This window comes from Lissotriton vulgaris, chromosome 2_1, assembly GCF_964263255.1.
Source record: "Lissotriton vulgaris chromosome 2_1, aLisVul1.2, whole genome shotgun sequence".
Classification (NCBI taxonomy): domain Eukaryota; kingdom Metazoa; phylum Chordata; class Amphibia; order Caudata; family Salamandridae; genus Lissotriton; species Lissotriton vulgaris.
This window is the reverse complement of record NC_141687.1, coordinates 838,720,344-838,747,738: the sequence shown is the minus strand read 5'-3', so window position 1 is coordinate 838,747,738 and position 27,395 is coordinate 838,720,344. Positions and strand designations below refer to the sequence as shown.

Here is a 27,395-nt window from a genome sequence, read left to right as displayed (position 1 = left end):
AGTGCAGATTCAGAGTGGAGCTTCAGAGTGCAGAGTGGAGCTTCATAGTGCAGAGTGGAGCTTCAGAGTGGAGCTTCAGAGTGGAGCTTCAGAGTGGAGCTTCAGAGTGGAGCTTCAGAGTGCAGCTTCAGAGTGCAGCTTCAGAGTGCAGCTTCAGAGTGGAGCTTCAGAGTGGAGCTTCAGAGTGCAGAGTGCAGCTTCAGAGTGGAGAGTGCAGAGTGCAGCTTCAGAGTGGAGAGTGGAGCTTCAGAGTGGAGCTTCAGAGTGGAGCTTCAGAGTGGAGCTTCAGAGTGGAGCTTCAGAGTGGAGCTTCAGAGTGCAGAGTGGAGCTTCAGAGTGGAGCTTCAGAGTGCAGAGTGGAGCTTCAGAGTGGAGCTTCAGAGTGCAGAGTGGAGCTTCAGAGTGCAGAGCGGAGCTTCAGAGCGGAGCTTCAGAGCGGAGCTTCAGAGTGGAGCTTCAGAGTGCAGAGCGGAGCTTCAGAGTGGAGCTTCAGAGTGCAGAGCGGAGCTTCAGAGTGGAGCTTCAGAGTGCAGAGCGGAGCTTCAGAGTGGAGCTTCAGAGTGCAGAGCGGAGCTTCAGAGTGGAGCTTCAGAGTGCAGAGTGGAGCTTCAAAGTGGAGCTTCAGAGTGGAGCTTCAGAGTGCAGAGTGGAGCTTCAGAGTGGAGCTTCAGAGTGCAGAGTGGAGCTTCAAAGTGGAGCTTCAGAGTGGAGCTTCAGAGTGCAGAGTGGAGCTTCAGAGTGCAGAGTGGAGCTTCAGAGTGCAGAGTGGAGCTTCAGAGTGGAGCTTCAGAGTGCAGAGTGGAGCTTCAGAGTGGAGCTTCAGAGTGCAGAGTGGAGCTTCAGAGTGGAGCTTCAGAGTGCAGAGTGGAGCTTCAGAGTGCAGAGTGGAGCTTCAGAGTGCAGAGCGGAGCTTCAGAGCGGAGCTTCAGAGCGGAGCTTCAGAGTGGAGCTTCAGAGTGCAGAGCGGAGCTTCAGAGTGGAGCTTCAGAGTGCAGAGCGGAGCTTCAGAGTGGAGCTTCAGAGTGCAGAGCGGAGCTTCAGAGTGGAGCTTCAGAGTGCAGAGTGGAGCTTCAGAGTGCAGAGTGGAGCTTCAGAGTGCAGAGTGGAGCTTCAGAGTGGAGCTTCAGAGTGGAGCTTCAGAGTGGAGCTTCAGAGTGGAGCTTCAGAGTGGAGCTTCAGAGTGCAGCTTCAGAGTGCAGAGTGGAGCTTCAGAGTGTCAAGAGCAATGCCAATAGCTCTAACTTTAACAAAGGCAAAACCATTGCATTGTAAATGCTTGTTAGGTTTTGCCTCGCGAAAAAGATGCGCTCTGCGCATCTTTTTTGCGCAGGCAAAAACCTAATGAGTACTGTGTGTGGGTTTGGGTCGGCCCTCGTCATTCATTGGCTGGCTCCATAAATGGAGCCTAGCCATTGGACGAGGGGCCTGTCCGTCAATGCCGGACCAGACACCGGGGCGTTCCCGAGATTCTTTGGCTTTTGCCGACGTCACGCGACGTCAGGCGAAAGCCGGGAACGCCCCCGAATCTGTTCCGGCATTGCCGGCACCCGCCTTCCTGCTCCGGCCGTCTTCTGCGTCTCTCCTCCCCCTTTCCCGCCCCCTCCCGCCCTCCCGCTCATTAATACCTGCTGCAGTTCAAGAATGCTTCCGAACCTGGAGGCCAAATTAATGACAGGCCATTCTACGAGAATCCTATCAATGGAGTGCTTAACTTTCTGTAGATTTAACATCTGAAAGCATTTGATCATATCACTGGGCAGTGGAGACAACGGGGTCCGGTTTGCAGAATACACCATTTAAATCAGAATTTCGCCTTTGACAATAAATTATGACGTAATGCAGCTAACACAAATGTAACGTGTGAAACTGCAGACTGTTATGTTCAGCCAGGATTTTAGGACTGTTACTCTGCACTGTGAAATACTTTTTTTCGCATCAGAGTGGAGCTTCAGAGTGCAGAGTGGAGCTTCAGAGTGCAGATTCAGAGTGCAGAGTGGAGCTTCAGAGTGGAGCTTCAGAGTGCAGAGTGGAGCTTCAGAGTGGAGCTTCAGAGTGGAGCTTCAGAGTGGAGCTTCAGAGTGGAGAGTTGAGCTTCAGAGTGGAGCTTCAGAGTGGAGAGTGGAGCTTCAGAGTGGAGAGTGGAGCTTCAGAGTGCAGATTCAGAGTGGAGCTTCAGAGTGGAGCTTCAGAGTGCAGAGTGGAGCTTCAGAGTGGAGCTTCATAGTGCAGAGTGGAGCTTCAGAGTGGAGCTTCAGAGTGCAGCTTCAGAGTGCAGCTTCAGAGTGCAGCTTCAGAGTGCAGCTTCAGAGTGCAGCTTCAGAGTGCAGCTTCAGAGTGCAGCTTCAGAGTGCAGCTTCAGAGTGGAGCTTCAGAGTGGAGCTTCAGAGTGCAGAGTGCAGCTTCAGAGTGGAGAGTGCAGAGTGCAGCTTCAGAGTGGAGAGTGGAGCTTCAGAGTGGAGCTTCAGAGTGGAGCTTCAGAGTGGAGCTTCAGAGTGGAGCTTCAGAGTGGAGCTTCAGAGTGGAGCTTCAGAGTGGAGCTTCAGAGTGGAGCTTCAGAGTGCAGAGTGGAGCTTCAGAGTGCAGAGTGGAGCTTCAGAGTGGAGCTTCAGAGTGCAGAGTGGAGCTTCAGAGTGGAGCTTCAGAGTGCAGAGTGGAGCTTCAGAGTGCAGAGCGGAGCTTCAGAGCGGAGCTTCAGAGCGGAGCTTCAGAGTGGAGCTTCAGAGTGCAGAGCGGAGCTTCAGAGTGCAGAGCGGAGCTTCAGAGTGGAGCTTCAGAGTGCAGAGCGGAGCTTCAGAGTGGAGCTTCAGAGTGCAGAGCGGAGCTTCAGAGTGCAGAGTGGAGCTTCAGAGTGGAGCTTCAGAGTGCAGAGTGGAGCTTCAAAGTGGAGCTTCAGAGTGGAGCTTCAGAGTGCAGAGTGGAGCTTCAAAGTGGAGCTTCAGAGTGGAGCTTCAAAGTGGAGCTTCAGAGTGGAGCTTCAGAGTGCAGAGTGGAGCTTCAAAGTGGAGCTTCAGAGTGGAGCTTCAGAGTGCAGAGTGGAGCTTCAGAGTGCAGAGTGGAGCTTCAAAGTGGAGCTTCAGAGTGGAGCTTCAGAGTGCAGAGTGGAGCTTCAGAGTGGAGCTTCAGAGTGGAGCTTCAGAGTGGAGCTTCAGAGTGGAGCTTCAGAGTGGAGCTTCAGAGTGCAGAGTGGAGCTTCAGAGTGGAGCTTCAGAGTGGAGCTTCAGAGTGGAGCTTCAGAGTGGAGCTTCAGAGTGGAGCTTCAGAGTGGAGCTTCAGAGTGGAGCTTCAGAGTGGAGCTTCAGAGTGCAGAGTGGAGCTTCAGAGTGCAGAGTGGAGCTTCAGAGTGCAGAGTGGAGCTTCAGAGTGGAGCTTCAGAGTGCAGAGTGGAGCTTCAGAGTGCAGAGTGGAGCTTCAGAGCGGAGCTTCAGAGCGGAGCTTCAGAGTGGAGCTTCAGAGTGCAGAGTGGAGCTTCAGAGTGGAGCTTCAGAGTGGAGCTTCAGAGTGCAGAGTGGAGCTTCAGAGTGGAGCTTCAGAGTGCAGAGTGGAGCTTCAGAGTGGAGCTTCAGAGTGCAGAGTGGAGCTTCAGAGTGGAGCTTCAGAGTGCAGAGTGGAGCTTCAGAGTGGAGCTTCAGAGTGCAGAGTGGAGCTTCAGAGTGCAGAGTGGAGCTTCAAAGTGGAGCTTCAGAGTGGAGCTTCAGAGTGCAGAGTGGAGCTTCAAAGTGGAGCTTCAGAGTGGAGCTTCAGAGTGCAGAGTGGAGCTTCAAAGTGGAGCTTCAGAGTGGAGCTTCAGAGTGCAGAGTGGAGCTTCAAAGTGGAGCTTCAAAGTGGAGCTTCAGAGTGGAGCTTCAGGGTGCAGAGTGGAGCTTCAGAGTGCAGAGTGGAGCTTCAAAGTGGAGCTTCAGAGTGGAGCTTCAGAGTGCAGAGTGGAGCTTCAGAGTGGAGCTTCAGAGTGGAGCTTCAGAGTGCAGAGTGGAGCTTCAGAGTGGAGCTTCAGAGTGCAGAGTGGAGCTTCAGAGTGGAGCTTCAGAGTGCAGAGTGGAGCTTCAGAGTGGAGCTTCAGAGTGCAGAGTGGAGCTTCAGAGTGGAGCTTCAGAGTGCAAAGTGGAGCTTCAGAGTGGAGCTTCAGAGTGCAGAGTGGAGCTTCAAAGTGGAGCTTCAAAGTGGAGCTTCAGAGTGGAGCTTCAGAGTGGAGCTTCAGAGTGGAGCTTCAGAGTGCAGCTTCAGAGTGGAGCTTCAGAGTGGAGCTTCAGAGTGGAGCTTCAGAGTGGAGCTTCAGAGTGGAGCTTCAGAGTGGAGCTTCAGAGTGGAGCTTCAGAGTGGAGCTTCAGAGTGGAGCTTCAGAGTGGAGCTTCAGAGTGCAGAGTGGAGCTTCAGAGTGGAGCTTCAGAGTGGAGCTTCAGAGTGCAGAGTGGAGCTTCAGAGTGGAGCTTCAGAGTGCAGAGTGGAGCTTCAGAGTGGAGCTTCAGAGTGCAGAGTGGAGCTTCAGAGTGGAACTTCAGAGTGGAGCTTCAGAGTGGAGAGTGGAGCTTCAGAGTGGAACTTCAGAGTGGAGCTTCAGAGTGGAGAGTGGAGCTTCAGAGTGGAGAGTGGAGCTTCAGAGTGGAGCTTCAGAGTGGAGCTTCAGAGTGGAGCTTCAGAGTGCAGAGTGGAGCTTCAGAGTGCAGAGTGGAGCTTCAGAGTGCAGAGTGGAGCTTCAGAGTGTCAAGAGCAATGCCAATAGCTCTAACTTTAACAAAGGCAAAACCATTGCATTGTAAATGCTTGTTTAAGGTTGACAGTGTTTCGATCCCCTAGTGGATGATGGGAGCATCATCAGGCCTTGAGGAATAATTTGGCCTGGGACAAAAAAAGATTACAAAATGATAAATATACTAGCAGAGGTGCTGTGGAGGCCAGGTTGATGGATACCAGCAGGAGTACAACTTGAGGAACTCTGGTGGTCTTTTGGGGAGCACATTCCGATAGACTGGAAGGCACACTCCTAAGGAGTGCAGGATGGCTAGTTGCTGGGGAAAGGCGTTGGCAGCATTTGTGCTACAATCATCATTGTTAATACGCCAGTCGATCCAAGAGTTAGAGCAAGCAGCGTGGAAGTAGGGGGAGCCTGTCGGCTTCAACCAACCCTGCCTTGCTGTGAGTAGTTGGTAACTTCAGGAAATAGGCAAAGTCAGCCTGTAGACTTCAGTAAGTCGAGAAACGTGAGAGCAGGGAAGAGTCGCTTGACTTCAAAATGACCCTGCCGTTCCTCACACAAATCTTTGGTGGGATTGATCGAATCCCGGCAGTAATGTTCGCCGCACCATAAGAATATTTTGAAGCTGATCGGCACTCCCCTGCTACCGTGTTTCCCAACTAATTGAAGCCTACTCGCTGACCGTGCCCATTTCCTGAAGTTACAGGCAGCTCGTCGACCAGCAGGGTTGATTGAAGTCAGCGGGCTCCCCCCATAGTTCCACGAGTTGTACTCCTGCTGATATCCATTTCCTGTCCTCCACAGCGCCTCTTCTAGTTAATCTACCATTTTTTTTTTTACTTTCTTTTTTTAGGCTTAATTATTGCTTGAGTCCTGACGAGGATCCCTTTATCCACTAAGGGATTGAAATGCTGTTGACCTTCAAAATTACACGGACCTTGTTTGACTGTATAGATGATATTTTCTGACAGGTCGTGCTGTTTGTTTTATTGATACACTTGTTGATAGTGCCTATTACTAGAGTGTATCACGTCAAAAAAGAGCACAGAACATGTTTGCTTGTCCCTGAATTCATAGTGCTGCAATTTTTTTTATTGTTTTAAGAGATGTTTATTTTTGTATTTATGTTTTCAGAAATATTAAATTGCTATTCAGAATTTTTTAACGTAATTATCATTACTGAGGGACCCTTGATTTTTGATAATAGCGATGTCTCCAGTGATCCAAGGCCTCCCCGTCACATGTTACTACTGTTTCTGCCCTAACTCAGTAGGCAAGTCGGAGTTTGATTCTTTCTGCTCTAAAATATTTCTTTAGTGTTATGAAATCAAGCAGTACTTGAGCGAAGCAACCTCCCCTATCCAGAACTCACATATTTTCCCAGCGTTTCATCTCTGAGCATTGAGAATTGTGTCCAAAGGAAAGGTGTGAGTAGACCGTAGTTAGGCTGGTCTCTGTCCTTTTGACCTTTGGACCAAGTCAGATTTTCATCATAGCACCTTCATTCAAAATGGGTAACTTGCTGAGTATGCTAAACTGTTAGCATCACTTGTACATGAGTAGAGCAGCTGAGATCAAAGGAATTGTACAGAAGTTCTTATAAGGATTTTCATGCAGTAAACCACTTCTCTTTCTTTTGAACAGTGATTACAGACTAGGAAGTCAACCTGAAATCTGTGTCCAGGTTCTGCTGGAAGAAGAGCGTCTAGGGTAAGTAAAGGCACCACCTTTTCGAGCTCTACGTCATTGGGAGGTCACAGGAGCGTTTTTAACTGATCCACATAAACATTGTGAAAGATTAAACTGATATACCATGCTCTGCTGCATGTTGTTTGTAGTCGTGGGTGAAGAATTTTGCAACTCTGTCTGGGTGACGGCTTGTGCAACTCACTCTCAATGATAAACAGTGGCAACAGCCCTGGTAAGGAGAACATACATTGAAGGAAACAGCCTGCAAGGGGTAAATTAAGTCTGGAAACAAGAGATTTCTTATGAAACATACAAAACGTTTAGAGCACACTTAAGGGCAGATGTACGACCCTCTTTTGCGGTCGCAAACAGGAATTTGCAATCACAAAATAGGTCCGCCCCATGTACAAACCATATTTTGGGAGTCGCTAACCTATTAGCGACTCGCAAACTATGGTTTGCGACTCGCTATTAGGAAAGGGCGTGCCAAGGGTGTCCCTTCCTTATAGTGATCCTCACACTAATGTATGATTGTTTTGCGACTGCATTTGCGGTCACAAAACACTTGCAGTTTACCACCCTTTTCAAAAGGGTGGTAAACCACTCGCAAACGGGAAGGGGTCCACAGGGGGACCCCTTCCCCTTTGTGAATTGGTGTGAAAATATTTTTTAAGAGCAGGCAGTGGTTTCAGGGACCATTGCCTGGCCTTAAAAAATGAAACTGAAAAGTTTCATTTTTCTTTTTTAAATGCAGCCCGTTTTCCTCTATGGAAAATGGGCTGCATTAAAGTAACTGCTTTATTTAAAAAGGAGTCACAGACGTGGTGCTCTGCTGACCCCAGCTGGCCACTATCCCTGTGAGTGCTAGCCATTGCAAATGGGGTCGCAAATTGCGCTTGTCTCATGAATATTGATGAGGCATGCAATGTGCGACCCCATGGGGAATTGCAAACAGTGTCTGAGACACTGTTATACATTGCGAGTCGTAATTTGAAGCAAGTTGCGATTCGCAAAATGCAATCGTCGTACATCTGGCCCTAAGAATACTGCATATGAAATGGTGGAAATAATCCTAACTAAAATAGCAGCTAGTACCCACTGTAGTTTCATACATGATCATTCAACAAGTCCATCATTTTGTTGGTATTACAGCCTAGAAAATATTTGATAACCTCTTGATTGGCAGAGGGAATGTGTCTTTGTAATTTTGGGTTTGTGTGACTGCATGTAGGGAAGTAGGTGATGTGTCAATACCTGGCGAGAGAATTGACCTTTTGTGAAGGCAATGCCTCTGAAGCATGAGGTGAATCATCGATTGGGGAGAGGAGAGCATGATCCCAGCACAGCACAAAGTTGGAAAGTTGTGGGGTCTAGGATAACTCAGTGTTCCTTAAGTATTAAGATGCAAGGAGAGAGAAGTATCTGATTGCTGTGGTTGACCTTTATCTGGAGGTCTGTCACCATGTTAAGATTTGTAAAATCTTGAGAGAAATATTGCTAAAGTTAAATTTTCAAGAGCACTGATGTTTGGTAAAGGTGGTGTGACTGAGCTGACTGAGGATCTTAAGTCAGAGGAAGCATGATCCAGCAAAGTGCGTTGTGAACATGGAAAGCAAGTAGTGGATGGCTCTTGGCAGGGAAGACTTGTCTTGTGGGTAGTGGACGCCCTGCATAATCTAAATAATGGTTCTCCAAAGTCCTTCCTGAAGGGCTGGATCCATGCCAGATTTTTAAGATAACTACATTTGTCTAAAATGGGATATGCTTAAAATCTGGCATGGATCCGACCCTCCAGGACTGACTTTGGAGAACCGAGATCTAGATTGCCAAAACGTCCTATCCATGCATCTCACCACCTCCTTCCTAGTCTTCATTTAATACTGATGTGATTATGGTCTCTCACTCACTGTATGCTTTTTTGCCTCCTCTCTCTATCACTCTCTTTGTCATTATCCAGTTCAGCAGATTTGCTACTGCATGTCCAGATGAAGATTCCTGGCCATCGTGAATATTATCCAGCAATAGACATGGTGTGGGACATCTCCAGAGAATGCACTGCACGCTCACTGCGGCAACGGATTGCTGCGGTCTTTTCTTTGCCTGCGGAGAAGCTTGAGCTTGCAAAACACCTGCCTGACAAATTTGAGTGGGTGCCAATATCCAGTTGGGTAAGACCAGAACTTGCTCATTTAGCACACAATCACCTCAGTTTCAGGCTCGGCCATGGTAGCACTTTGGTGTGTCTGCAAACCAGTGCTAACGTTAATATGCTTTCTGTCTAAATTGTATTGGAGATTAGTTTATCCACAATTGGCATATTTGATTTACAAGGAATTGTCTAGTAAAGTGCACCAGGTGTGCCCAGGGCCTGTAAATCAGATGCTTCTTGTGGGCCTCCAGCACGGAGTGTGCCACGCACAAGAGTAGCTCTGCAAGCTTTTCTCAGACCTGCCACTGCAGTGTCTGTGTTTGGCCGCAGAGGAGCCCCATAGGCAGGGTACAGTGTATTTAAAAGGTAGTACATGTACTGGCGTGTTTTACATGTCCTAATAGTGAAATACTACACATTTTACTTTTCACTATTGCAAGGACTCTCTCTCATATGGTAACATGTGAATTGCCTTGAAATATCTTTTAAGTATAATTTCTCATTGGGAGCCGATTTGGCGTCTCTGAACTCAAAATTTAAAAATACATCTTTTGGCTGAGTTAGTTTTTAAGTTGCAGATTTGAAAATGCCACTTGTGAAAAGTGGTCATTTACTTGCTTAACCATTCTGTGCCTCTGCTTATCCGTTGAATCCACGTCTGGGGTAGGATGACTTTGGACTTCTGTGCATTCACTCTAGACAGTCAAACAAATGTAGCGGAGGTGTCTCTTGCATATCCTGATGGGCCTTCGTGAGCTGGAGTAAACCTGAATAGGGCTGTGCCTGTCCTCACACAAAACTGTCTCCACCCCACCCTCCCAATAGTGTGTCTGGAGCCAGGTCAGGGAAAGGCAGGGCCTTGTGCACTACAAATACTTTCCTTTGAAGTTTGCCTACTTCAAAGGATGAAAGGGGTAGAAGTAGTGGACCGCTGACACTCTCAAATCAGAACACTTCAGAAATAAAGAACATTCTGTCATGAAGAAGAGCTGGATGCTGTAGTAGAGACTGCGACTCTGCCTTTTGCTTTGTTGTACTGGCTTGCTGCTTCTGTCCTGGGAGTGAAAGGACTGGACTTCGCTTTCTGTTTCCAAGGTTCTTCAAGAGCTTGTGTGTGCTTACCTCCTGTTAAGAAGTCTCAGGGCCACCAAAGACGTCACCTACCATCATCATCATCATCAAACAAGCTTTATTCGACTGTTAGTCATAAAAGCGAAATATAAAACATGTTACTAAAAAAGATAATTCAGTATCAGTATACAAAGTAGTTTGACATGATTGGAAGACTTGTTTAAAAATACAATTGGGTCTTCATGACATTGTTTTAAAAGCCATAAAATAATGATAAAAAAGTGTTGATAGCTTACAGTAAGAACAACCATTAAAAGCAAGCACCAATAAAAATCTCTGCTGCTAAGTACTAAGCTTTGGTCCTAACATGAGGGTCCAGCATTGCAGAGCTAGGTACATTTTGGTCTGAGTAAAGTTATGGAGCTCCATATACAGGTGCAAAAATAGCATTTGTTAGGTGGAAAGAAAGTGTGACCTAATGGCCCATGACGAACCTAGACATTTTGCTACAGCTGTAATGATTGGGATAGAAGGATTTGTACGTAAAATTCTTCCTGCTTCTTCACTCTTTCTGGTTCCCAGTAGTTTACAAATTGGCACAAGCCATGCCCGAGGAGGGGCGGCATAGGCTGGGCAGACAAACAGTAAATGTGCCACCGACTCCTCTTGGGTCTGACATAGAAGACACATATTGTCACATGATTTGGACCACCTAGCTGTAAGAGCTCTAGTGGGCAGTGAACCCACCCTCACCTACCAGTGCCTGGGCTCTGCTGCTGGGAGTCGTGACATGCCAAGTGGTGCCAAATCCAGTTCCTGGGCCCTTGGATATAGAATCTTGTGAACTGAAGGAGAAAATTGCCCATCGCTGCTGCCAGCACATCTATCCTGATCTGCGCATTGACTGCCGCTATCACCGCAGGCTCTAGCTTTCCGATGCAGTGTCAGAAGAAACGCCATAAAGTGAGTTTCCATCACGAAGTCCGTGACGCACCACTTCATCGCAGTGGAATCGATGCAGCGTGTCTGGATATTCAACGCATCATCCCTAGGCACTGATTTTTTCGACGTTACCCAGCAGTAAGGAACTGAGGCTGCATGTCCGGAGATTAATGCATCACTTCCCCTGACAGTAAGGAACCGATGCATCACCACCCCTTACAGTAAGAAACAGACACATCCCCCCCACTCCCCTGCCCCCCACCCCATTAAAAAGGAAATGACGCATCACCTCTCCTGGGAGTAAGGAATCAATGCTAGTTTTGGTTTTCTGGTGACTCACCTCCCCTGCGCCTGTTTAGCATTTGAATTTTGATGCATCCAAGGTACTTTGTGCTAAGAGTGACACATCCATAGATTTGTTGGAACTGAACTGATTCAACCTTTGAGAAGTTATATCTTGTGTATTTTGGATTTTTGTTGTTTTGGTCTTGTTTTTTTAGACAAATGCTGGCTATTTTTTTTTTAAAGTTAGTGTGGACTCATTTTGTAGTATTTTCACTGGTACTGTGTGTGTGTGTGTGTGTGTGTGTGTGTGTGTGTGTGTGTGTGTGTGTGTGTGTGTGTGTGTGTGTGTGTGTGCGCATGTGTGGTTGTGTGTGTGTGTGTGTGTGTGTACACATGCTTTACACATTACCTCTGAGATGGGCCTCTGTTTTCCCAGACCTACCAAAGTACCCCAATTACTTGATGCCTCACAAATTCCAAGCGCTTTGTCTTATTCTAGTTTCTACAACAGCACTTTCCACACCTTTCTACCTTCTAACATGAACCTCATTATCGGAGCCATCGTAATAGCCAGTTAATCAATGGAATTTATGCTTAGCCAGATTTTTAATTTTCTTATCATAGTTTTGTACTGTGATCTGAACCCTATGTAACTGTTTCTCCATTGCTTCAAAATCACATTCTGCAGCTAAATTCCCAAGCAATGTTACAAGTTCGTCAATTGCTTTTCAGTTGCATAGAACTTGTGCTGCTCCATCACCAAGTAGAAAACCTTCTCAAATGTCCACATACCCTATTTGCTTGCCATGTCCTACACATCCTCAATAATTTTTCAAAGTTTTATCCACTGTTCTGTCTACAGAATCAATGCTCTCTGCCCTCTGGCATTTTGCGGCACAGCTATTTTCCTCTTAGACCTGTATTGTAACCCTTCCAATGCAGCCACATGAAGTTTGAAATCGTTTATCCTTTCCATCAAGTGATTCGGTGAAACAGATGTATTTCAGACTAACAGTGCACCATCTAAGATAAACAGTACTTCATCTAAGACAAACAGTACATTTTGAAGGCTAAAGAAGCTAAAAATCAAATAAGTAAAAATATAAATAGGTGACTAACCAGGTATTGTTTTCAGGGGGGGGAAATGCAGAGTAACTTTCTAATTCAGTCTGTCGTCACAAAATTCCAGCACTCGGGTAGTATTTAACTTCCGGTAGTATTTACTTTACCTCTGCAACTCTTCTCCTATACACAATGCCCCTCTTTGCTCTTCTAGGCAGGTACTTATGTTAGAGCCTCTTAATGTTGGCACTGCAGTCCCCAGCTGTTGTTTTATTGATGTACTTCTGTAGTGAACATGGCTCATCTTACTAAAATGAAATTTATATTGACAGCTTTCCACTTTCTATCCAACATCTTAATGGGGACACTACAGCCTAATACTGTAGCGACTTGGGCAATTGTGAGATCTACTCATCTGACCATCTAGGCCAAGTGATAATCAAAGATAGAGTGACAGAATGATCGCTGTTTGTAGCGAGTTATTAAAGTATTAGCGAAGTGAGCAGATCATTTGCAGTGTGAGGGAATATGCTTACTCGTGTGGTGTAATGATCAGATACATTAAAGTTTCACACTTGCTCCCATTGTAAAATGTAATGATAGAAATGTTATAACTCTTATTGGTATCGGTAATGATCATTCCTTCTGTGAAGTGGAATTTCTTGCTGTTTTCTCTACAGACACAACAAGTTTCCAAGCGGAAGAAGAAGAGGAAATTGGAGAGCCTACAGAGGGAACCATACCACCTCAAGGATGGAGACACCATCGGGGTGCAGGTACAGAAGCTTCCCGTCACTATGGGGGTTTGGGATAGCATAGAATGACACCACACGTTTATCATATTTATAAAGACAGATTTTTTCATACCAGAGAGGTCCTAAACCGTATGTTTTGTGTTTGTTTTTTGTATTTGAATGCTTCTGATACCTTCACTTAATCAGCGTTTATCGGTTGGAAATGAGCTTCAGTGCAAGATATCTTTCCAGGAATCAACGGACAGGCATAATTATCTTTAACCTTTAAAGCAGTGCGTCCCAATCTTTTTAGAACTGCAACCCAATTTTTAGAACAACACATTTTTTCACTACCCACTTTGCTTTAAGGGCCATGAGTCAGGAGATCTTTTTGATGCAACTAAAGCATCATATAGTAGCACACTTCCATTTACAGACAGCACAATAACCTTTAAAATGGACACTAAATTTGCTCAAGCATGGAGTTTTACTCATAAAGCTATATTTCATACAAATGATAATGTATGGCAATCTAGTTTCAGGGAAAATTATCAATTGTGCATCACCTAGTATAAATTTCTTGATTTATTTTGATCCTAATAAAATCTTTGTTTCCTTACTGCTTAATGTGTTCAGTTCATTTACAGGTATTTAAATTTTGTAGTGTGTTACATAAAATAACATCCTACAGCCTTTTCATTCACGCTCCTTGAACCCCAGCAAGATTGTCACATAATTCACTTTGCTTCTATTTTCCTGACTTCAAAGTGAGAGGAGTTTGTAAACACCAATCTGCATTTAAAAAAATAAGCAAACGTGACAAACTCTGTAAACATTTAAAAACCATAAAGATATGCAAAACATACATTCAACATACCTTCCAATTGTTAAAAGAGAAGTATAAAAGGGAAAACAATACATTTGGGGTCTCCCCTTGCCTTTCTTTCTGTAAAAACCATTAAAAAGCCTAACCTGGCTAATATCTGTAAGGTGTGTGGCACATTACCTTGGACCCCCGGCGAGGCCCACCCAAATTATATCAGTGAGTCCAAAAATAGCTACTTTGCCTTGGAAACCAAGTGCTGCTGTACGGTGAGTTAAATGCATATTACTGAAGGAGCCAGTGGCATCCGCTGGGGTCAAAATACATAATGCGGTGTAAGAATGTCCGAGTGGTCGATACAATGAGTCACTAGTCATACGGGGTATCAGTTTAGAGCGTCTTTATTGGGAAAGTTTGTTCTCTTTTTGGTTAAGGACAACTCTCTTTTCTAACTGTATAGTTCATGAAATTATAACTATGTACAAGAACAGGTGATGCGTCAGATGCTTTCCGGGGTGGCTGGTCTGTTCGTGGGATACAGTCTTCCTGGCGTTGGTCTGTTCTCCGTTGGCTCTTCCCGGAAGGAAAAATAAAAGGTCGGGACTAGTTAAACTGCTTTTTCTCCTGAAATGCTACGTGCTACCGTCACCATAGACCGGGGGGATATAAGGGAAGGTAGGGAGTGTGTGGGAAGGAGGCCGGTGTGAATCACCTAGTTATCACCCCTACTACCCCCATTGGAAAGCACCCCTCAGTGGTACTTGCCTTGGGCCGCTGCCCGTCCACACGGCCGTGGCGTCCGGACCCGGGGCGTTTTCTCCCTTCCTGGGACCGCCGGGCGTGAGCGCCTTGTACAATCTTGGGGTGTACTCCCACAGGTTCTGGTCCGCACCTCCTCCGGGACTGCTGGGCTCCTCCGGACCCTGCTCCTTGCCGTGACTGCTGGGCTCCTCCAAATGCTGTTTCCTGCCTGGACTGCTGGGCTCCTCCGATCTCTGCTCCTCTCCTGGTCTGCTGGGCCCCTCCGATCTCGACTCCTGTCCTGGTCTGCGGGGCTCTTCCGATCTCTGTTCCTCTCCTGCTCCGCTGGGCTCCTCCGATCTCTGTTCCTCTCCTGCTCCGCTGGGCTCCTCCGCTCTCTGCTCCTCTCCTACACTGCTGGGCTCCTCGTCTTCCTCCGGGCACCATGGAATCGCTTCCTGTAGACGCCACCGGGACTCTGTGTGTGCCGTTCTTTTATTGTCCATCCACGCTTTCCCTGCCTGCCTATTCACACGAACAACTAGACCGGAAGCTACTTGCGGGCGGTCATGGGTGTCTCCGCCCGACATGCTCCACTTCCAGTCTTCAACCGCGGCGGACTCCTCGACCTCACCACATGCGGCAAGTGCATTGTGTAAACCTGCATATTTCCAAGGCCTAGATACTAAGAGTTGATTTGTATAAAGTACCACAAGCTATTGCATCCCACCTCAACCTAGACTAAAATATCACAAAATCTGATAAAGACATCTATCCGCAGATTCCTTAACTTAAAATTTCCATCAGGCTCTAGTCTGGATTGGGAGAATCTTCAGCAGTACCTCTGCTCTGCGTGGGACAGCAGCACATGGCTCCGCACTGACGTCGGCCACGGATATGACGTCAGTGGAGGCATATAAGTCCCCTCCGGCGCTCTGACGTCAGTTTTCTTCTTTTCCGTGCTGCAACGCGGATCCAGGAGACGTGGTTCCTCTTTTGTTCTTTGGCCTTCTCGATGCCTTTCGCGTCGGGAACAGTGTGCAGATGCATTTAGGCTTCAAAACGTGCAAGACCTGTTTGCGTCAGATGTCGGCGACAGATCTGCATTCCAGTTGTATGTGGTGCTTGAGTGAGCACCACAACTCAGAGGAGTGTGACACCTGTAGAAGGCTGAAGCCCAAGTCCTTGCGGAAATGCCGGATGAAGTTGCTGTCAGCTTGGTTGTCCCGTTAGGAGTCCAAGCGGCGTCGATCTCCTTCCCGTGCTGGGGCCCGTGCTCCGGGCAGGTCACGGAGCCTTTCTCGTGAATGCTATTCGCCTACAACAGGTAAGAAACATAGGTAGTAGAAGTCAAGGAGGCCGTCTGCCTCGCGTAGACGTTACGCTGGTGCCTGTTCCTCCCAGTCTTTACCGTAGGTGGCGGCACAGAAGTCGAACCCCAAATATCCACCATTTCCTGGTGAAGGGGCAGCTAGGGCCCAAATGGAGGCGTACTACCAGAATTTGCAAGCCATTTTTGGTGTCAACCCCTCTCCCTGGCGCGCATTCAGGCCCCACATAGGAGGAAGGGGCTCCGATCGGGAGCTTGCCTACAGGATCCCCCTTGGCGCCGATCGAATACCCTGGCTCCATTTCCAGAGCGGCTTCGACGTCGAGACACAGTCCAGCAAGGCTTCCTGTGATGACGTCACAACGCAGCCTGGTTATGATGTCGAGAAACAGTCCGATGGGGCTTCCTGTTATGACGTCAGTGGCATCCGAAGCAAAGGACATGTCTCAAGCTCAACACCGTCCCCCGTTGCTGTCACCCTTAGCGGTAGACGTCAGTTTGACTCTGTCCCGGTGCCGTTCGGCAGATACACCCCTGGTGGTAGACGTTGATGCAACGCTGTCTCGACATTGGTCGGCGCCGGAGGCGCCATTTCCTGTCTCTGAGGCTCTTGCACCATATCCTCTACAAATAGAGGATGAGACCACTGTTGTTTCTAATTCCCCAGTCCCAATGTTGCAAGAGGAGTTGGCATATTCTGGTGCGGTTGAGCATTTGGATAGTCTTGGCCAGCCTCATGCAGTGGGTTCTTTAAGCTTTGGAGGACACTTTAGTCTTCAACCGTCCTCTACTTATGATTTACTGTCCCCTCCCAGAATAGCGTCAGAGGCTAGTGCAGCTTTTACTGGGTTCATTTGTAGGGCTTCTGACGTTTCAAAGTTTCAGCCTCCGGTTCTGTCTCTGCCTTTGAATCCCTTGGTAGACCTGCTCCATCAAGGCGGCACTCATGTGGAGCCTTTACTGCCCTTCGAACAGTCTTTATAGGACATTCTTCTGGGGACTTGAGCAAGACCCTCATTAGGAGACTCTGTTGAGCATGCTACTGCACACCTTCATCTACCTGCTCCGGAGGATCCTGTTTGTCTGTCTTAGTACCCTAAGGCTCAAGGCCTGGTTGTACAAGCAGCTCTAGCTTCGCTGCATTTGAATGTTCCTTCATTTATTCCACTGACTAGGGAATCCCGGTGGTTGTAGAATTGTGTCCAAAATGTGTTCGCATCTACAAGTTAGGCACTCAGATATCTAAATACGTCCTGCGTGTTAGGAAGGGTTTCTTTTGCCCTATGGGATTCTGTTGACGGTCTCCTTCCTTCTCTTCCTGAAGCACATGGACCTGACCTCCATCAGCTGTTTCAAGATTGTCTTGAATTGGCCAAATTTTCTATCAGGTCGGCGATGGACACGACAAATTCTGTCAGCAGAGCTATGCTAGCTCAGTAGCTCTGAGAAGACATGCTTGGTGGCGTGATGGCAGTTTCCCTGACAATGTTCGGGAGAATCAGTGTGGCTATTAAAAAGATTAATCCAATCAAAAGGTGAGTCTTACAGACTTACCTTTGGATTGGATTAATCTTTTTAATAGCAACACTGATTCTGCCGTCTGGCGCCTCATATCTGGCAATTCATAAGTGTAATTTACTCTGGTTAATTTGTTTTGCAGTAGTCCTTTTGTTATGGAATTTGATGGATTCATAGTGTTGCAGTATTAGGACTACTTCCTCTTTTGTAAGGTAATTAGTCTCTGGGTTTGTGGCTTTTAATTCCCAGATGACTTGTACAGCTTGGCGGCTGGTTTTCTTTGTTTTCCATTTTCTCTGCCTAAGAGCTAGTCTCAAGATGATCCTCCTCCCTCCTTATGGGGATGTGAAATAATCTGTGTGGGATATTAGGTTGCTATTGTATAGCTATTTTAGAATGCCACATCAGGAGTTCTTCCTGGGTGGTATAGTTCCCTGCTTAGGATCCAGCTGTGTCCTATTTGGGCAATTGGCTTCATGCAATACTGATAATAAGATGAAGACTCCAGTCAGGTAAGTTGAATTCTTTATTGTCGATCTCCTCTCTCCACCACCAGTGCAGCAACTGCCACACCTGATCATTCTAAGGTAGCCTTAGAGAGGCAGAAGGGAGATACCAATGTCATGTTAACTGAGGGGGGGTGGGGGGGAGAAAGGATACAGCATATACCAATATACACATGGACATAATAAAATAACTAGCTTATACAAATAAGAACATTAACAAAATAAGTACAGAATGTAACAAATACCCTCTAGAGGATCCCGTTGCATTTTTTCACACATCTATAAGTTTTGCCACTGCAGTGGTTTTCGTGCAATATCTTTTACTGTTGTTTGTGGTACTTCGCAACTGGAGAAGTCCACAAGACATATTTGCTCTATTTTAGAGTTTACATTTTTGCATTTGTTGAATGGTTCCTGCCTCTGATGACACAAACTTAGTAAGGGCATTATTCGAATTCCAGCACTGCTGGCTTCTTGGAGGCGAGTGAACACCATCGAAGCTTTTAGCTGTGATTTCTCCTGTGGCGTAAAGTCAGTATTTCTTATGAGCAGGTTTATTTTCTTCCACTTCACAAACATTACCCGTCCATGCTTTCAGTTCTGGTTTGGTATATGTAAAGGCGCTTATGTCTTTCGCCTTTCCTTTTTTAGTGCAGATTCATGCCTGCTTCCCCTTTTGGCAATTAGACCTAGGCCACAAGCGGTCGTAGACAATGTCTTGTGCTCTCAGTTTCACAGGCACTTCCCATCCAGGGGTTCGGATCCCACTGCTGATGGCGTCTGTCTAGAGGTTGTCTTTAGCAGTTTATCTTCAGAGACAATAATTGTTATATTTTTATATATATGTGTACTGCTTTGTTCATTATATTGTCTTGTCTCACAGGTGCTGTTGGCTCCTGTAGTAAGCAGAGCTGTACTTACATTGGGTCTACATCTTTGTGCGTCCCTTGTTCTACTCTCTCTCTCTCTGTTTAGAAAAGAAAACATAGGAAACATTCTGTCTTACTTGTTCCAGCAACTTGGGTTTCTTAACCCTCCCAAGTTCTATTCCCTTTCTTGGTCTTTCATACTGAAAGTGAACACATTTTTATATACCCGGTTTTCGCCCGTATCCTTTGGCCAGAATGATTCCGTTAATGATTTGGTCAGTATTAGTATCTGGTGATACAGTTCTGTCTACATATTTGAACATTTGTGCTGTCGAGGCTAAGCTTGGCGCTCTCCTGAGTGTGCTGTTGGACCGGGATTTTTTGCAAGTTGTTTGTCCTTCAAACCAGTACTCATATGTACGCTTTTGTGGGTGCTGCACTTTATCAGCACTATCTTGATAGTGACAGATGGGTTGTTTTCCCTTCCTTCGGTATATGGCCTTTTCAAATCCCTAGGATCCGGTAACACTGCTCTTAATATTCTTCTTGCCAGAAACCCTATAGATTGGTTTCCATCATGCAATTGCCTCTTATGGTTATCTATTTTTTCTTCACTCCCTTTCTTAGGGGTGAAGGAGGCCATCCTGCCTTCTAACAGGCTCTCTTTCAGAGATCATTGTTTGTCGTAAAAGCTACGCTTGCACTTGCTGCTCCCGCCTGTTTTTAGTCAATCATTGTTGATGGACTAGTTCTCTTGTAGAACTTGGTGGGATTCAGTAGCAGACCCTCCTCCAAATGGATAAAGCTATGGTATATAATTCTAAGTTAAGGAATCTGCGGCTAGATGTCTCTATCACTTTCATACCTTCTGTAACAATATATCTGATAGAGACATCTGGCCACAGATTTCTTAACTTGGAATATCCTCCAGGCGCCAGTCTGGATCCGGTGTTCCTTCAGCAGTACCTCTGCACGCCTGGGGATGGCGTCGTATGGCTCCGTCCTGAACTCGTTCATGTATATGACTTCAGTGGAGCCATATAAGTCCCTCACGGCGCGCTGACGTCAGTTTTCCTTCTTCTCCGCGCCTACGACGCAGATCCAGGAGAAGCGGTTCCTCTTGTTTGTTTCGTTTTAGACCTTTCTGATGCCTTTTCGTATCCGGGAACAGTGTGCCGATGTCTTCAGGCTTCAATTCGTGAGAGACCTGTACTCGGCAGATGTTGGCGCCGGATCCGGACTCGATCTGTATGTGGTGCTTGGAGGAGCAGCACAAGTCCGTGGAGTGCGACGCCTGTCAGAGGTTGAAACTGAAGTCTCTGCCGAAGCGTCAGATGAAATTATTGCCCGCCCAGATGGCCCGTTCGGAGTTCGAGCTTCGCCGGTCTCCGTCTTAAGTTGGGGATCCAGTCCAGGTTAGGTCTCAGAGTCGTTCCCGTGGACGTTGCTCGCTTTCCTCAGGTAAGCACAAAAAGTAGTCTTGCCGGCCCGATGTGGTCATGACGTTGGTGCCCACCGCTCCTGATCTTTACCGGACACAGGCTTGCAAAAGTCGGAACCCGCCTACCCCCTATTTCCTGGCGTTGGGGCTACTAGGGCCCAGATGGAAGCTTATTTTCAGGCTTTGCAGGCCATCTTTGGGTCGACCCCTCTCCCTGACGCACCTTCGGGCCCCCCAGAGGTGGTTGGGACTGAGATTAGGAGCTCGCAGTCAAGTGTCCTTGGAGCAAATAGAGTTCCCTGACTCCGGTTCCGGAGTTGCTGCGACATCTGGAGTAGGCCTGGCGGGGCTCACCATTCAGACGTAGGGCTGCAGTCCACCGACAGCACCAGTCCCCTGCGACAGCGTCTGATGCAGCCGCCGCAGGGGGATTGTCCCCAAGTCAACGCAGTCCCACACCGCAGTCCCCTATCTCGGTGGGTGTCAGGTCGGCGCCGGCTCGACCCCGGTCATCTGAGTCTCCTTCCGCCATTGTTGTCTACGTGTTCCCCAGAACATGGGAATGTGGAGCATCTGCAGGCCCTTGGGCATCCTCGGGCAACAGAGCCTTTGGCTCTTGGTGGACATGTTAGCCTGCTACTGTCCCCTAATTATGATCTGTTGTCACCACCTAGAATGGCCTCGAAGGCTAGTGCAGTGTTTGCACGAGTTGAGCTGCTGACATTTTACAGTTCTAGCCTCCCTCTGTCTCTCTGCCTTCCGATCCCTTGTTTGATCTGCTCGACCAGGGAAACGTGGATGTTGGGCCCTTGCTGCCATTTGGCGTGTCATTGTATGACATTCTTCTGGGGACCTAGGCCCCCCTCATGGGACCCTGGGGAACGTGCTATCGCACATCGTCATGGCCCTGCTCCAGATGACCCTGTCTGTCCCTACACCCTAGGGCTCAAGGGCTTGTTATCCAGGCGGCCTCAGCTTTGCTGCCGTCGGCCTCTCCTCAGCTACTCCTACCTAGTAGGGAGTCTCATTGGTTGGAGACATGTGGTAGACAGCTGTTTGAATCCGTGAGCTCAGACCTTCGGTCCTTGAACACGTCCTGCGTGTTTGCACTGCCAGCTTTCACCGTCTGGGACTCAGTTGAGCGCCTCCTTACATCTCTTCCGGAAAGTTCTCGGCTGGCCTGACTGAAGTACTCCAAGATGGTCGTGAGTTGTCCACATTTTCTATTCAATCAGCCATGGACACCGCTGACTCGGTGGTCGGGCTATGGCCAGGTCAGTTGCTCAACGTCGCCATGGCCGGGTGTGTGATGGCATTTTTCCTGTAAACGTTCAGGAGCGTCTCCGAGATTTGCACTTTGATGGGGCCCATCTGTTTGAGAGTCACGCAAACTCAGTGGTCCAGCGTCTCATGTCTAGGTTCCAGTAATTGACATTGTTTTGAGAACATTGTTGCAATCTTGTTTGCATTGGTTGCAGTATTGTCACTGCTTTTCTCTGGTGTCCGTCTCTGGGTTCACGTTAATTCCCGTACGGATTGTACAGCTATACGGTTGTTTCTGCCATTATTTTCGTCTCCTCTGCCTAAGAGCTGGTCTCCGGAGGTGTGACATACCCTATGTGGGGTATTCGTTGGTTATTGTGTAGCCATTCTACCCTACCACAGGGAGTGCTCTTCATGGGTGGTGTGTATGTATAATGTTCCAGGAACGGTTCTTTCTGGATGGTGTAGGTCCTTCCCGAGGTTCCTGCGAGGCCCTTTAAGGATTGTGTCTTATTTCCAGTTGAGGAATTTTTCCACTTGACCCTTGACCCCACCAGGTAGGTCGCTCCCCCTCTGCACAGCACCGCCTGTGCCTCCCTGCCCCAGCTGCCGCTGCTGAGGACATTCGAGGCCCTCCACCAACCGCAGGCTGCCACCTGCGCCTCGTGCCTGGTGGCCAGTGGTAGGCAGGTTTGTTCATCCTCCGCTTTATTGCTTTTATTGTATTGCCTGTATTTTCATTGTTGTGTCTGTGACTGCTGTTGTCGGTCTTCTTCCGCTGCCTGTACAGGGTCCATGCCCCGTTGTCTTCCCTCTGTTCCCCTTGCTGTCCCCGTGCTCTCTCTGCCCGGTTTTCCCTTCTGTTCCCCTCGCAGCCCGCGTGCCTCTCTGCCCGTTCTGCCCTCGTTTTTCCCTTGTTTTTTGTGCCTTTCTGCCCTCTGTACCACTCGTTTTTCCCTCGTTTTTTGTGCCCTTCTGCCCTCTGTGCCACTCGTTTTTCCGTCGTTTTTGTGCCTTTCTGCCCTCTGTTCCACTCGTCTTTCCCTCATTTTTTGTGCCTCTCTGCCCTTTGTTCCACTCGTTTTTCCCTCGTTTTTTGTGCCTTTCTGCCCTCTGTTCCAATCGTTTTTCCCTAGTTTTTTTGTACCCTTGTGCCCTCTGTTCCACTTGTTTATCCCTTGTTTTTTGTGCCTCTCTGCCCTCTGTTCCACTCATTTTTCCCTTGTTTTTTGGGCCTTTCTGCCCTCTGTTCCACTCGTTTTCCCTTGTTTTTGTGCCTCTCTGCCCTCTGTTCCACTTGTTTTTCCCTCGTTTTTTATGCCTTTCTGCCCTCTGTTCCACTTGTTTATCCCTTGTTTTTTGTGCCCTCCGTTCCACTCGTTTTTTGTGTGCCCTTTTGCCTTCTGTGCCACTCTTTTTACCCTTAATTTGAGTGCCCCTTTTCCCTCGTTTTTTGTGCCTTTCTGCCCTCTGTTCCACTCGTTTATCCCTTGTTTTTGTGCCTTTCTGCCCTCTGTTTCACTCGTTTTTCCCTTGTTTTTTGTGCCTTTCTGCCCCCTGTTCCACTTGTTTTTCACTCGTTTTTGTGCCTCTCTGCCCTCTGTTCCACTTGTTTTTCCCTCGTTTTTTGTGCCTTTCTGCCCTCTGTTCCACTTGTTTTCCTTTGTTTTTTTCTGTGCCCTCCATTCCACACATTTTTTTGTGACCTTTTGCCTTCTGTGCCACTCTTTTTACCCTTCTGTTACCTTCGTTGTCTCCCACTGCTGCGTCCCCTGCGGCCCGCCCCCCTGACGTCCCACTGCCCATTCGCTGTCCCCACCTCGCAGCTGCTCCTCCCTCCCACCTCCCCATATATGCCAGCCGCTGAGCGGCCGCGCCGCTGGCGCCAGAAGGCAAGCCTGTCTGCGCCCGGACCGCGGCTAGCGGCAGAACCCCTGGCCCCTGCACCCGCCACGACGGCCGCCGCCACTACGACGCCAGCACTCTGCACGTTCTCAACTCCAGACGGAGCCACACCTGCTTCAAGGCTGCCCCGAAACGCACTCACAGCCCCTTCACCTGCCGGAACTGCAGCTACACCAACCTCACAGCTGACAAACCACCCACCAAGAAAGACCTCAACCACCTCCGATGCATGCTACTGAACATCCGCTCAGCACGCAAGCATGCCGTCGAGCTCTGGGACCTGCCCGACACAACATCCCCGGATGCCGCCTTCCTGACAGAGACCTCGTTTAACGACTCCTCGCACCTGACATCGCCATAGCCATCCCAGACGGCTACAAGATCACCAGCAGAGATCGCACCAACGTAGTCAGAGGAGGAATCGCCATTGTCCACAAGAACAGCATCAGGGTCTCGACTAGCACCGATGACAAGCTTAGCACCGCTCAACACATGCATTTCCAGATCCACACAGACCCTAATTCCACCCTCAGAGGCACCCTCGTCTACCAATCCCCCGTACTCCGCCCCCAGTTCAGCGACTCCATCGCCGACTTGATCCGCACGCACGCCCTGACCTCCACCGAATACATCCTCCTCGGAGACCTGAACTTTCACCTTGAGAACAACAAAGACAACAACTCCACAACCCTGATCGATAACCTCGCCAACCTCGGACTGATGCAACTTGTCACAACTCCCACCCACTCCGCCGACCACACGTTCGACCCAGTCTTCTCCTCAAGCCCGTACGTCTCCATCAGCCACACCATCGAACTCCTCTAGACCGTCCACCGCTGCATCCACTTCGCCTTCCAGAAACCCCCCACACACCATCGCACCCAACAGATCCCCCACCGCTGCTGGAGCAAAATCACCGAAGACTAACTACACGCAAACCTCGCTCTCAGCCCACCCACCGAACCCTCCATCACCGACGACGCTGCCCACAGCCTCAGACGCTGGTTCAAGGACTGCGCCAACACCCTTGCCCCGCTGAAGAAACCCCCCCCCACAGAGACACCAGCAGGAGGGCCAGCTGGTTCACCCCAGAACTCCTAGCCTCCAAGCAAGCCTCCTGGAAACTAGAGAAGAAATGGCACAGTGAACAAACTCCGGACAGCCACACAGCACACAAGGATGCCATCTGCAAGCACCACCACCACCACCTCATCAGGGCGGCCAAGAGAACCTCCTTCAAAGACCGCCTTGACAACCACGCACACAATACCAAGGAGCTCTTCAACAACGTGAAGGAACTCTCCAACCCCAGCTCCAACACTGACATCCCGCCGTTGCAAGCCCTGTGTGACTCCCTCGCCACCTTCTTCCACCGCAAGAAAGCAGACATCCACAATAGCTTCACCACACAGACAGCCCCAACAGACAGCAACACAACAGACCCTCCTACACCATCGACCATGACCCCCTGCTAGCCGGGGCCAGCGTGAGCATCGATGACACCATCATGACCATGCGCTCAATCCACTCCGGCTCTCCGTCGGACCCATTCCCGCACAACGACTTGAACTGAGCAAGCAGCACCATCGCACCCCACCTGCGCAACGTCATCAATCTCTCCCCCGAGACCGCGACCTTCCCAGAGATCTGGAAACACGCTGAGATCAACGTCCTACTCAAAAAACCTAAGGCAGACCCAAGAGAACTCAAGAACTTCCTGCCCATCTCTCTGCTCCACTTCCCGGCCAAGGTCATCGAGAAAACCGTCTACAGACAGCTAACCCGATACCTTGAAGAAATCAGAATCCTGGACCCTTCCTAGTCAGGGTTCCGCAGCAACCATAGCACAGTGACTGCTCTCCTCGCCGCTACTGACAACATCAGGACCCTGCTGGACAACGGCGAGACCGCAGCACTCGTCCTCCTAGACCTCTCTGCTTCCTTCGACACCGTCTGTCACCGCTCACTACGCGCACGCCTCCACGCCGCAGGGATCCGAGACAAGGCTCAGGATTAGACCACCTCCTTCCTCTCCAGCAGAACCCAGAGCGTCCACCTCCCCCCCATTCCTTTCCTAAGCCTCCAAGATCATCTGCAGCGTACCCCAGGGAACCTCCCTCAGCCTGACGCTGTTCAATATTTACATGGCACCGCTCGCACACGTAGCCTGACAGCACGACCTCAACATAATCTCCTACGCTGACGACACTCAGCTGATCCTCACCAAGGACCCTATCACTGCCAAAGCCAACCTCCACGAAGGAATGAAGGCCATCGCTGACTGGATGAAGACCACCCGTCTGAAGCTGAACTCGGGCAAGACGGAGGTCCTCATCCTCGGCTCCAACCCTTCAGCCTGAGACGACTCCTGGTGGCCGACGGCACTGGGGGCAGCCCCGACACCCACCGACCATGCACACAATCTGGGAATCATCCTCGACTAAACGCTCTCAATGACTAAGCAAGTCAACGCCATCTCCTCCTCCTGCTTCAACACCCTCTGCATGCTCCGCAAGATCTACAGATGGAGCCCAACAGATACAAGAAAGACAGTCACCCAGGCCCTCGTCAACAGCAGACTCGACTACGGAAACGCCCTCTACGCAGGAGCCCCGACCAAGCTCATCAAATGACTACAACGCATCCAAAACGCCTCAGCACGTCTGATCCTCGACGTACCACGCCACGGCCACATCACCCCCCACCTGAGAAACCTGCACTGGCTCCACATCAACAAGAAGATATCCTTCAAGCTCCTCACCCACGCACACAAGGCACTCCACAAGACTGGCCCAGCCTACCTCAACAAATGGCTCTCCTTCTACATCCCCAACCGCCAGCTACGCTCCGCTGACCTCTCACTCGCCACCGTCCCCCGCATCCGAAGAACAACTACCGGTGGGAGATCCTTCTCCCACCTCGCCGCCAAGACATGGAACACCCTCCCACTGAGCCTACGACAGACCCAAGACCTGCTGACCTTCAGGAGGATACTCAAGACTTGGTTGTTCGATCAGTAGCGGTCCCCCTAACCCTCCCCCCAGCGCCTTGAGGCCCTCGCGGGTATGTAGTGTGCTTTACAGATGATTGATTGATTGATGCTGTGAGCTCCCCTTCCTGTTGTGAAACTTCTCCCCTGGTCCCACATAGGTTACCTAGTCTCTTTGGAACAACATGGTGGCATACCTTTTTTCTTGTTGCTTCCATCCTTGTCTGTAAGGTTGGTCTGTTGTTCTCTCCTTCCTCTGAGTGGATGCAGACTTCTCCAGAGTTTTATTGGGATTGAGCCGCGACAGGCTGGTCTCAGTGTGTTTCCCTCTTTATTGTTTGCCTTAGCTCTCTAGCGTTCGCTGTGTTTCCGCCCTCAGTTGCCTAAGTCAGCTGTCTCAGCTGTCAGTTAGGGACTCTTGTGGGCCTGTTTTTTGTTCCACTTCCGGAACAGTTTCTATCCATTTCAGTTCTGGCAAGATATGTGGGAACAGACTGGGTACATTCACAAGCACTGGGTGCCTGCTGGTCCATCTTGTGCCACAGGGTTGGCTGCGTTCTAATCTTCCCTCTCTGATGTGTGGAACCCCTTATGTCCTTGGTCTTCCCTCTGCTCTTGCTAGGCAGGGGCTCAAGTCCCTCTGCTCCTGGCCTTTGCTGATGTTCTTCTTTGAAGTCTCTCTGTTTTGAGATTCTCATGGTGAATTAAACAGTGTCTCTATATGTGTATATATGTACATGTTTCTGAATGTATATGTATGTACTTTACTGTGTTTTGCATGAGTTATGTCCTCCTATGGTTCACATCGGTGCCGTAGGTGCCTATTGTGCGGGCTGCTGTATTTGTCTTAGGCTTTACCTTAGAGTTCCCTTGTCTTTAAAAAATAAAAATATATATATATATATATATATATATCTCCTACTGGCGATTGATTGTAGGTAGTTCTAGTTAGGACCTAGTTTCCATTGGAAAATCGTTTTTTGATTTGCCAATATCTTTGGGACCGTTTGACGAATCTTCGTGAACTTTTCAAAACTAATGGGGCACTCCGGTCTGCTCCTGTCTTGAATTTCCAGGGTGATTCGTCAAGCGGGGGCTGAGAAAAAGGGGCGTCTCAAAACGCATTTTCTCTATGTTCATTTCCATAGGAAACTTTTGTTGCAGCTACAACCCGAACTGCTGAACGGAATTACACCAAATTTGGCAGTGAGGTGGCTCTTGGTTCTGAGTGCACTCTTTGCTTTAAATGGTGAAAATCCTTTTCAGTAGTTTTGAGAAATTCAAAAATAAAATGCGAACGATATCTGGTGACCGCAGTAGATACGCGTACCCTCACGAGCACAAGCTTTATTTTGATTGGCTGCGAACACCAAACCAAAAAGTGTTGC

At 48.7% G+C, this 27,395-nt stretch overlaps 1 protein-coding gene across 7 annotated transcripts in view; it reads left to right on the top strand.

The window, feature by feature from the left end:
* The window catches only part of USP40 (ubiquitin specific peptidase 40), a 703,484-nt gene that overhangs the window by 593,484 nt on the left and 82,605 nt on the right, over positions 1-27,395 (top strand). For all 7 annotated transcript variants that reach the window (XM_086956273.1, XM_086956270.1, XM_086956267.1 and 4 more), the window contains 3 exons: positions 6,335-6,400; positions 8,337-8,547; positions 12,569-12,664. In XM_086956273.1, the coding sequence (XP_086812399.1) occupies positions 6,335-6,400; positions 8,337-8,547; positions 12,569-12,664 (373 nt within the window). The remainder of the gene's footprint in view (positions 1-6,334; positions 6,401-8,336; positions 8,548-12,568; positions 12,665-27,395) is intronic.